General features: G+C 38.4%; 1 protein-coding gene across 1 annotated transcript in view; it reads right to left on the bottom strand.

The window, feature by feature from the left end:
• Window positions 1-12,405, bottom strand: part of LOC126195387 (protein piccolo) — a 645,505-nt gene that overhangs the window by 576,723 nt on the left and 56,377 nt on the right. Inside the window, exon 5 of the mRNA XM_049933978.1 lies at window positions 6,253-6,791. Coding sequence (XP_049789935.1) covers window positions 6,253-6,791 — 539 coding nt within the window. The remainder of the gene's footprint in view (window positions 1-6,252; window positions 6,792-12,405) is intronic.

Genomic DNA, 12,405 nt, shown 5'->3' on the forward strand with positions numbered 1-12,405 from the left:
GAAGGTGTGGTTTGGCAGAATCCTAAAGCACCATCTTAAATTGCAGCAGCTCAATATTTCTGACAAGCACGATTATAAATTTCACTGTTGTGCATCGTACATTTTGTGGGTTACCTGGATGAATACATGTTCTGTCGAACACTTCCACTTTTCCATAGCAAAGACAATTACATGTGAAATTGCTCAAGAACTAGCTTCGCACGTTTTATTGAAGGATAATTTTACTTTTTGCCATCGTCACTGCATAGTTTGTAATCTTTGAAAGAACAAAAATGCATATGACAAACAAATCTTGAACTTGGTCTTTTTAAGCATGTGTTACCTTTTTAACATATATTAAACACAAATGTGCCAGTAAAATTTTAAATAATGGCATAAATGGCTGGTCTTCCAAGCCTGAAATTTTTATATGCGACTGGTCCTCAGTGTTGAGTTCTGAATGGAGAGTCTAACGCTACAAGATTTAAGAAATTCATCATAAATTCGTACAGTAACATAATTCATCTTGTGTCAAAGAAAGCTTACTTTGCAAGTAACACTTCTGAAACCATCTGCAATATTTTTCTGCGACCAGTTAGAAATGTAAACAGTTTTGACATCATACTCATAGAATTGAGGCCCACGAGAAAGACACATCTAAATCAGTTTGTTGTTACAAACTATTGTATAGTCTTTGACACAGTTCATTATTGATAGACACTTGTCTGCACACTGTGTTTTGTTGTTGTAAATCGTGTATTTTCTTTGCAAGTAAAGTTGATGTTATCCTCTTGTTTATGTTTTATTGTTGCAGTATTATTCTGCAGTAATGGACTAAAGTGCAATTCTCTGTTAGAGTACCAGTTCTTACCAACCAAAACTGGATGAAAAAATTCCCAATTTTTTCTGGATTTCCTGGTTGTCCCGGAGTGTATACACCATGTACTTACAAATAATTACTTACGAATAACACATTAACTTTGACATTAAGCAGACTGTGGTAAAACATACTTTTTACACTACAACAGTATAGCAGTATTCAACAACAGCAACGATGAACAATTAGCACTAATCCAAGCAACAATAAGAGACTATATCTGTTAACTAAAATTAAATTTAGCAAATTATAGTAAGTTAAAAAACCAATTCCTATGTATCATTCATTCTCAACAGTTATCAGATGTTTTGCAGTATTTTCACAATCTTGGAACCACTGCATGACACACCACATTTAATTAATCTTTGATTTATTTACACGCACAGTGCCTTGGAACTGGAAACACATACTGGCAAGTCAAAACATTACAACAGCTGGAGAGAGATTCCGCCTTATGCAAGACAGAAATAAGAAGAACTGCAACATTCATAAGATGATTATTATGACACCACTTAACAGGTTGTTGGTTTACCTTCAGATCATAATACAGCAACGATGGCATAGACCTGACAAGTCCATGGTAGATATCTGCATATATGTGACCACATGTATAGACAGGTCAATATAATTCCCACAAATTAACGAAAAAGTAGTCTGTGAGTACAGAGCTGGCACACAATACCATCCAGATGTGTTCCATCAGGTTTGGTCCAGGCATATTTGGTGACCAAGACATCAACAAGAGCTTACTATCACTACTTGAACACGATGCTGTCCTTGTGTCAGGAAAGCTGTCATCGTCATTTGAAACAATATCAAGCATGAAATAATGCAGGTGATCACAATAAGGTTCAAGTATTCCACAGCTGTCATGCTGCCATCAGTTATTGCCGCACATTTCATGTAAATCCACATGAAAGTCCCTCACAGCACAAACTTTCCCAACCGTCCTATTATGTTCATGGCGAGGACAATTTTTCAAGCAGCTGTTCGCATGGATGACACAATATCTGGACACAACCTTCAACCCACCTCTGCAAGAAATGAGAGTCATCTGAGCAGGTGACCTGTTTCTATTGATCAGTAGATGAATTTCAATGATCTCACATCCACTGATACTGTAATTGATGATGTTATTGCATCAATGAGGAAACATCTAGCAGTCGTCTGCCACAAACCCACATGTTCAGCAACGTGCCCTGAACCAAGTGCTCTAAAACACTTGTACCTACACTAGCATACTACTCTGTCATCAGATGTGCTATACAGATTGCTGCTTTTCCTGCTTTACAGAGCAGGAAAGCCTTCAAACTATACATTCTGTGAAGAGTCATGGATGTCCAACACCTTGTCACCTACTTGTGCTTTTATCATACTTCAATCTAGCCGTCATGTGTGACTATTTGCGTGGTCTACAATAAAGGGAGCAAACAAACTTCTAATTTCTGCTTAATAAAACCAGTAGTATAAAAGCAGAATACCCCACATGCAATGAAAACTCAGAAATAAGATGTTCATTATTTATTGTGTTTCCTAAACGATCATTATTGTGTTTCCTTAATGACAATGTCACATCACTACGAATTGTCAACACAAAAGTATCCTGCGCAACTGGATCATCACACTGTCAGTCAATTATAGACCCATACACAAGGCCTGTCCAGTGCGGGGATAAATGTCCAACCTCATATTATAAAGCAAGTTAAATACAGGAAAAATTACACACACCAAAAAAAGTTTTGCATCACCTCAGTTCCAAGAGTTCTGGAACCTGTACAGAAAATTGGAATACAGATCAACATAAACATCATTTCCATCTTTTTTATTGCTCATGAAAACCACACATTGCACGTTGTACCATAATACAGTGATATCTTCGGAGGTGTTGGTCCAGATTGCTGTACACACCAGTACCTCTAATACCCAGTAGCACATTCTCTTGCACTGATGCATGCCTGTGTTCGTCGTGGCATACTATCCCCAAGTTCATCAAGGCACTGTTGGTCCAGATTGTCCTGTTCCTCAATGGCAATTTGGCGTAGATCCCTCAGAGTGGTTGGTGGGACACATAGTCCATAAACAGCCCTTTTCAATCTATCACAGGCACGTTTGGTTGGGTTCATGTCTGGAGAACATCTACTAGTCAAGCGATGTCATTATCCTGAAGGAATTCATTCACAAGATGTGTATAATGGGGGCGTGAAGTATTGGCCATGAAGATGAATGCCTCGCCAATATGCTGCCGATATGGTTGCACTATCGGTCAGAGGATGGCATTCACGTATCGTACTTCTATTATGGCACCTTCCATGACCACCTGCGACATACGTTGGCCCCACATAATGCCACCCTAAAACATCAGGGAACCTCCACCTTGCTGCACCCGCTGGACAATGTGTCTACGGCGTTCAGCCCGACCAGGTTGCCTCCAAACATATCTCTGACAATTGTCTGGTTGAAGACATGTGCGACACTCATCGGTGAAGAGAACGTGATGCCAATTCTAAGCGGTCGATTCGGCATGTTGTTGGGCCCATCTGTACCGCACTGCATGGTGTTGTGGTTGCAAAGATGGATCTCTCCTTGGACGTCGGGAGTGAAGTTGCGCATCACGCAGCCTTTAGCGCGAGTCTCAAATGATGTACTGTGACTGCACACAACATGGTGGCATTGCTGTCAGGGTTCCTCCGAGCCATAATATGTAGGTAGCAGTCATCCACTGCAGTAGCAGGTCTTGGGCGGCCTGAGCGAGGTATGTCATCGACAGTTCCTGTCTCTATGTATCTCCTCCATGTCCAAATAATACAGCTTTGGTTCACTCTTGAGATGCCTGGACACTTCCCTTGCTGAGAGCCCTTCCTGGCACAAAGTAACAATGTGGATGCAATCAAACCTTGGTACAGACCGTCTAGGCATGGCTGAACTACACACAACACGAGCTGTGTACCTCCTTCCTGGTGGAATGACTAGAACTGATCGATTTTCAGACCCTCTCCGTCTAAAAGGCGCTGCTCATGAATGGTTGTTTTCATCTTTGGGCAGGTTTAGTGACATCTCCGAACAGTCAAAGGGACTGTGTATGTGATACAATATCCACAGTCAACATCTATCTTCAGGAGTTCTGGGAACCGGGATGATGCAAAACTTTTTTTGATGTGTGTATGAGAGTTAAACAGACAATTGTGTAATGAGAGTCATTTCACAGAACAACTTATTTCACACAGAGCACTACTGTGTTACTACTTGCAGTACAAATGTAAATTTAACGGAAGACTGTCTCTTCATTCCTATAGGGGAGGGTGGCTGGCACATTACGACAAGGAGTAATGCTAATTTAATTAAGAGGAGATAAAAATTGTTGTTCATCAAACTTTTCCAACAGGTTGATTGGTATTGCATTGCAGTACTCTCCAAGATATGTACTTAGTCACGGACAAGTTCATTCCTGATAGTCTTCTTTTCAACAACAAATGGAGGAAAAAACTAAATTTTGTTAGTAAGTGCACATCTAAAACATTTGTGATGCAAATCAAAAGAAGTCATTCTTGGATGAGAATAATGAGACACTGATATTTCAAACAATGAGACACTGGTATTTCAAATAATGGAACATTCAGGATGGAATGACAACAATATGAAACACGAAATCCAGGATGGAATAATGACAATATTATGAAAAGGGCAGACTGCTACTCAGCATATGGCAGAGATACTGAGTTGTAAATAGGCACAACATAAAGACTGTCAAACAAACGAGCTTTTGGCCTAAACACCTTCATCGGAATTAGACAACAGACACACACACTCTCATGCAAATACATCTCACACGCATGTGACCACCTTCTCTGGCTGCCTAGGCCACACTTGCAGCCAGAGACTGTGGCCGTGTGTGTGTGTGTGTGTGTGTGTGTGTGTGTGTGTGTGTGTGTGTGTGTGTGTGTCCAAAAACTTACTTGTTTGACAGTCTTTTTGTTGTCCTTATTTGGAACTCAGCATCTCTGTTATATGGTGACTTGCTATCCATGGTTTTCCTAATAGTGTCAATATGAAACAGGTTTGATTGCTAAACGCCACATAGAGGAGACGCTGAGCAACAGACAAACTTCAAAGTAGACTAATCCTTCAGATGCAGAAAACAAAACACACACACAAACACACACACACACACACACACACACACACACACACACACACACACACACACACACATGCAAAATAGCTGCTGTTGACTCAGAAAGAACGGTTTGGGTACTGGAGAAATGTAGGAACATGCGGGGCCATACTGGCCCTACAATTTATCTTAAAAGATGGAGTGAAGAAAGGCAAACCTATGTTTACAGCATTTGTGGATTTAGATAAAGCTTTTGATCATACTGGGTGCAATATGTTCTCTAAGTTCTGAAGATAGCAGTGATGAAACCCAGAGAACAAGTTGTAACAGTCAAAGGACATGAAAAGGAGACAGTAGTCAAGAAGAGAGTGAGACAGGGTTATGGCCTCTCCCTGATGAACACTGAATAAGCAATAAATGAAAACGCAGAGAAAAGAGCAATATTTTAACATATTACATAAATTTAAGTGTTAAGAAGTATTTTCTAGAAATATTAGTCAGGACCATCACTAAACAGCAGCAAACAAGAGGAGAATAAAAGATTTTAAAATGTTGAGGTAGATGTGACATTGAAGATTAAGTGGGTAGATCACATAACTAATGAAGATATACTGAATCGAACTGAGGAGAAAAGAAAGCTATGGCACAAGGGGGAGGGTGTTTCATTTGCTAGGACACATCCTGTGGCATCAAGGAATTGGGAATTGGTAATGGAGGGAACAGTGGGGGTTGTAGAGGGAGATAAAAGCTTCACTATTGCAAGTCGGTTCAGGTGGATGTAGGCTGCAGTAGTTATGCAGAGATGAAGAGATATGCGGAGGACATATTAGGGTGGAGAGCTACACGAAACTAGTCTTCCAATAGAAGGCCTCCACAATGACAACTACCGTTAGATTTTATATTTACTCTTGGATTAAATCATTTTTCTTACATGCTGTCACTTCTGTAATGCTATTTTATTTCCATCTCCTCCACTACCTTCCTACAAACTTGAAAGCTCCATTGCATTTTATCATAACATGCAACTCTAAATACATTTTCTATATAAACATGTTTATTATATTGCTGCTAACCGTTCAGCGCAAATGCTGGGTTGCAGACAGGCACAACAAAAAAAACTGTCGGAAAGTGAGCTTTCAGCCAACAAGACCTCCTTCGAAATTAGTCACCAAACACACACACACACACACACACACACACACACACACACACAAATGCAACTCACTCACAAATTCATTCCATCCCGGATTTTCCACTGTTTGTTTATTATATCTCTTCTACTGACCTCCTGCGTTCCAGGGGTACTCGTTCAGCCTCCAGGGTTTCCCACTGCTGTGTCAGGTGATTGACACAGCGAGTGCAAGCGAGGATCCGACCATGAGAATCAGTGCACGCATTTTCTGAAGTGCGAGTCACATTTCTGAGACAAGGAAAATGCATGGCATGTGAGTTCATGCCTTCTGGGCTTGTACTTAACCACTCCATTTGAGAACGTGCATACAGACCACCACAAATGTAGCATCGATAGTTCTGCTGCCCCAGATTGTTGTTGTTCACATTGGTTAGAGGTGGAGCACCATTTTGTTGGCGTTCTGGGGGAGGTATTGATTGGGGCTGCCCTGGTGATGCAGGTGGGGGTAAACTACGCACAGAGGAGAGTGTTGCTGGTTCACTGGTAACTGAAGTTTTTCGGCGGACACTTGGTACTTTAGCACCACCTCCTAAATCATATGGTTTGAAACGGATGTCACCGCCACCTGCACTTGCCGGAGAACGAGATGGTGGGCACTGCTGCTCTGTGTGATGGTTACTGCCACCAAAAACCTGAAAAACGGCCATTAATACTTTTATTACTCAACAGTCAGCACCACCTATTACAAAACATAGCCAATTATTTCATATTTTGATAAGTTATCTGTTATGTTTACTGCAATTCAGTAGCAGTGATTAGTGAAAAAGAAGTTACAACTACAAACAATCTAAATTAGTATTCTACATATATTCAACACATTTTACAGCAAAAAGTTTTTATAATATTTTTCCTATAACTAATAATAGTAATATTTCATGTAAATGATAGCACAACAAATATTGGAAAGATGGAAGTGTTTACTGTCATAATGTGAAATTGGTAATTTTTACAAAATATAGCAACATTTGGCATTCTGGAGAGGTCTTTAGTGTAGTACAATAATCAAACTGTGTATTTTTATAGTATGCAACTATAAATATGAAAATCACCAAACACAGCACTTTAGTCTTACAAACATATGAATTAGCATGGCATCTCATTGTTTTACTTATTTGTCAGTTGGACTACACTTCAGACATGGCTTTCACCGTAGACACCATTCCACAAAAATAGTACAAATAATATAGAAGAAATATTCTGATACCATTCTCACTGTTTTGTTCTACTGCCAGATACACGCTTTCATTCATCTTGATCAATCCACTTGTCCAGACACAAAATAAAAGATGTACAGTATCAAGCAAATAATGATAAGCTACCAAAGAACCTTAAAAAGCATGACTGCCTTTCCTGCTAGTTTGTTCATTACAGAGATATGAACAGCAACAAATCTTTTTAAATGGCACCATGTATCTACTTTCTACCTGCTCAGAAACGTATCAAAGTGTACAATTCACATAAACATAATGTTATGAAAAATCTAACATGAAACTGACTTTGATTCTCCTATACCAACACACAATGCCAGAACCAGCACACATTGCCAGAACATGGGGTAACACAACTTGTCCACTTGCTCAAGTAGACAGTAAACAAAACAATAGTGTTTCCTTATTTACAATACAGGTCCATGTAGCACAGTCAGTAGTACTTTTAAAAGCTTGGTGTGTACAGTAAGTCAGTCTTTGATAAAAACTGCAGCATTGTTACTTTTCTTTTATTGCGGTTGAAAGTAAGTGTAATACCACTCAGGCAGAGGAAATCTACAGACAGCAATATCCTGACTAGAACCCATTTATGAACAGGTCTTGAAGAGAGGAAATGGATTACCGAAAACAAAATTTAGTGTGCTATTTAAAAAAGATCCACTGTTGTTCATACCTTCATAACAAAGCTAGTTATATGGAAGTGAATCATGATTACTGTCCCCTGGTGACTAAACATTTATTTGATACATTTTATCTTACTTCTGGAATAAAAGAGATGGGAGTTGTCAAGATAAATGGGATGCCCTAGCTTAAAGCGTTGACAGCATATTGTCTCTAAATATAAATTTTAAATTATGAGACTGCTTTCTTTTGTAAAACTTTCAACACTTTGTGGATGCAGCTTTATTTGTTCTTTAATTGGTTATTTTCAATAGCTTTTCAGTATCATTTTTTCTATAATGAAATAAAATGATATATGTGATGCCAATAAATATAATCAATAGATGTATATTCATTTCCAACATAAGACTGAAAAACAATGAAATACAACAAAAATAAGAACATAACTGAAAAATAAGCTGTTAGAAAATAATACCAAAAATGACAAAAAATAATACCCTATTGGGAAACAAATTACACCGAAATTGGCCAAAAAATAAAAAGTTTTTTCCCTGTTCCTACCTTCCTACCTATGAGTAGACCTAAATAAAATAATGTATTTAGTTCAGCTATTAACAAAAGGGTTGCAACCACCATTGCATTAAGTTTGAATATGAATAACGTTAGACAATGCGCATGAGAGAAAAGTGGAATGCTACGGTCTTCCAAGTCTTCATTGTTTCTTCTACACACAACTTTCCTAACCATCATTATTTTAACACATCAGAATCTGGTTCCACTGCTTATATAGTGTTGATTCATTCAAATACTGTGTTCCACAAGTAAATTCCTTCATGATATAGATCCTTCAAGGATATGGAATGAGTTACGTTACAACCACAAGCTCCTGAGTTAAAGTGAAACTGGCAATGTAGGGATCAAAATTGGGTGCTCTGAGGTGTGATATGATAGAGTGGCCAGCAGGGTGAGAGATCAATTTAACTATCAAGGATGTTGTCTCCTACTACATTTTTTTTAACTAAATAATAATAATATTAATAAAAAACTTGGCACAGTAGGGTGTCATGAGTGTGCCCATGGCTGCGCTGCTTGTATGCTTGCGTGTGTGTATGAATGATGTGTTTCCCTCATTTGCTGATGACGGCTGTGGCCGAAAGCTTTGTTTGTTTTGTTTTAGGGTACAAAAACAACTAGGGTCATACATGCCCATGTCAAAACTGTGAAACAAAAAGACAAACAGTGGAGTAAAAAATGACTATATGTCAATCCCAATAAATGCAAGAAAGACAGCTAAAAACAGGGACGTGGAGAAAGGTCAATAAAATACACCATACAGAAATGGAGGTCCAGAACTGAAAATTGAATGGCCTTCGCCATCTTGCTACAAAGGATAAAAAGTAAAATGCGGTTGACAGCACACACGTCGTTCACTAAAACGGTGGATAACTACGACAGCAAGCCCAAACGGGGACGTAAATGGTTAAAAGAAAGGGCATTCCATCAGGAAATGGAGGACAGTTAAAAGTTGGGTGCATTGTGCACACAGTGGTGGGGCAGCATCACTTAACAAACGGCGCTGAAAGCTTTGTGTAAGTGTCTTTTGATTGTGCACGTCTGCAATTTAACGTGTCTGGTTTACAGTATCAATCTATCTTTCCTACATTGTTAAAAAGGATAGACTGCTACTCCCAATACAGAGGACACATTTTGTTGCAGACAAGCAAAATGAAAAGACTGCCACAATTTAAGCTTTCAGCCAAAATACCTTCTTCTGGAGTGAGAGAGAGAGAGAGAGAGAGAGAGAGAGAGAGAGAGAGAAGCACGCGCCCCCCCCCCCCCCCCACACACACACACACATAACTTACACATACATGACCATTGTCTCTGGCTGCAGTTTAGACGTATAGCAGTCTTTCCGTTGTGCCCATCTGCAACTCAACTTCTCCTCTATATGGTGAGTAGCAATCTATCTTTTGCATAACATTGTCATAAATAACAAATTGGCCATCAAAATGACAAACACAACTCTCAATACATCAGTTACAATATCAATCAATTGAAAAAAATCTGCTGCCATACTGCGTCAACATCCCCTCAAAATAGCAAATGCAGTTTCAACCATTCTGATAACACAACACAAAGAAATAAGAGGTAGTATTCTTCTGTCATATGAGATGGTGGATTGCATCATATGAGATTAGCTTGAAGAATCCTACCACAATCTAACATTTACAGTTGCAAAACTTACTGCTTTGAAAATTGTAAGCATCTGGCATTTGGAAGGAGACTAGCGCCCCTAGTGGTGAGAAAGACGACCATAATATTAATGTTTGTTTCTGATTTTTTTCTGTTTAATTATATACACAGTTGTTACATTCTTGTGTGATAAGCATTATTAAATTATCAAGAGAAATGAATGATCGTGGACTAAATGTAAAAACAGCTGAATCTCACTGATTCAGTGACATAAGCTATGACTTATTCAGAAGAAATGCTTTTGAATGTGTGTGCAATTGCAGCTTTCTCTGCTGAAAGCAAGAGAATATAAACACATATTTCATACGTGGCAAGCATAATTAATTTTGCCTCAAAAGCAAAGATTCTTGCCAATTGTGTCAAGTCTGTGTGGTTTTCCCTTCAGCTACAGTTGTGGTGTATTATTTGGTACATTAAATAATGTAAGCATTGCATTCCGTACACATTTCCTACGTTCCACATTTGCTGATTTCACTGCAAGTGTACTAAAGAAAATTTCATGCTGTTGAGCAAACATACAACAACTTTCTGCAAAATATGAAATCTTCTGCAGTTTACTATCAACTTTTTGTTTTTGTTTTTAAAAGAAAACTATGTTCTTCAGGTAGGTTACAAGAGAACCTAAATTTAAAAAAATACAAATTTTGATGACACTACATAGACATCCGCAGTCATAAAAATTATGTTACTAATCAACATAAATCATACTATTCACACACATCTGACATTGTATTGATAAGCATAGCTTTCCAACTGCTTGGAGTACTGCTGTCACAGTGTATAACAAAAATGAGCAGGAGTGTTCTGACTGTGTATGTTAGTCTGTGCTCCTACTTCAAATCTTGATTCATATGTCCAGGAGTCATACACAATGGCATATGGATTTTTCAACATTCTCCATATGACTACTGCTGCTATAAATATAATTCTATAGGTCCGAACAGGACTCAATAAACAAAACACACAAAGAAAGACTGCTACAGTACTATAAGCTGGATAAATCACTGACAAATTGGTTGGTTGGTGATTTGGGGGAAGTGATCACACAGTGAGGTCACTGGTCGCATTGGATTAAGAAAGGATGGGGAAGGAAGCCAGTCATTGCTTTTCAAAGGAATCGTCCCAGCATTCATCGGAAACGATTTAGGAAAATTACAGAAAACCTAAATCAAGACAGCCTTATGTGGGTTCAAAACGTCGTCCTCGTGAATGTGAGTCAAGTCACTGACAGAGATTACAAATATTCTGTCGAAGTACATGTGCTCAATGTCCATTATTCTGTGTATCTGCTGATATCTTAGTACACATCATGCTGATCTAAGAAAAAAATTTACACGAATATTGGTATGGGCTATTTTTATTATTGAAAATTCTTTTACATGTCCCAAGAACAACACCTGTCGCTCTGACATGTAAACTGTTTGGTTTATGAGCATGCTGACTATGCTTCCTTGGCTGAAATGATTCATTTTTGTACTTGTTCCTTTCAAAAGTGAAAAAGTCTGCTAATTCAGAACGAAGTTTGTTTTGGAAGTTCTTTGTGGACCTGTTTGCATATGTGGCAAACAAATAATGATTACAACATATTAATCGCTTACCTGCTAATGCATATGACACATCCACCACAAGACTCAAAGAAATTGCTTCTTGCTTAGGTAAGGGCTGTTTTATACCTTTTCTACAAAAAGCAGTTTCTTATATGCCCTTCCAACTAGCTCAAAATCCCTGACGACGTCTCACCTGCATTTAAAATTTTTTGTTTCCCATCTCAAGTACACTTGCTCTCACCTACCTGTTCCTTTCGAAGAGGTTAGGAATTCACAGTGTAAACAGTACAAATTATTGGTATAAGATACATTATTTCTTGTAAAAACTGCAAAACCAAGGAGGATACATGTGACTGAAATGATTGTTACATGAAATACACGAATGATTACAATTACAGAACCATTCATGATCTCAGAGTTTGAGAATACAGAGTGAAAGAGAAGTGTTACAATCAAAGGCTCTAAACATTATGCCATCAAATCTCAAGGAGGGCCGGATATGTTCCTGGAAATTATTTATTTATGCAACTTGTTAGTGAGTACAAAAAGCTCCAATAATAGTTTCTGGAGGATCACGTAAAAAAGTAGTTGACCATCTACACTCCAAATATGTT

Source organism: Schistocerca nitens, chromosome 7 (genome assembly GCF_023898315.1).
Source record: "Schistocerca nitens isolate TAMUIC-IGC-003100 chromosome 7, iqSchNite1.1, whole genome shotgun sequence".
NCBI lineage: Eukaryota > Metazoa > Arthropoda > Insecta > Orthoptera > Acrididae > Schistocerca > Schistocerca nitens.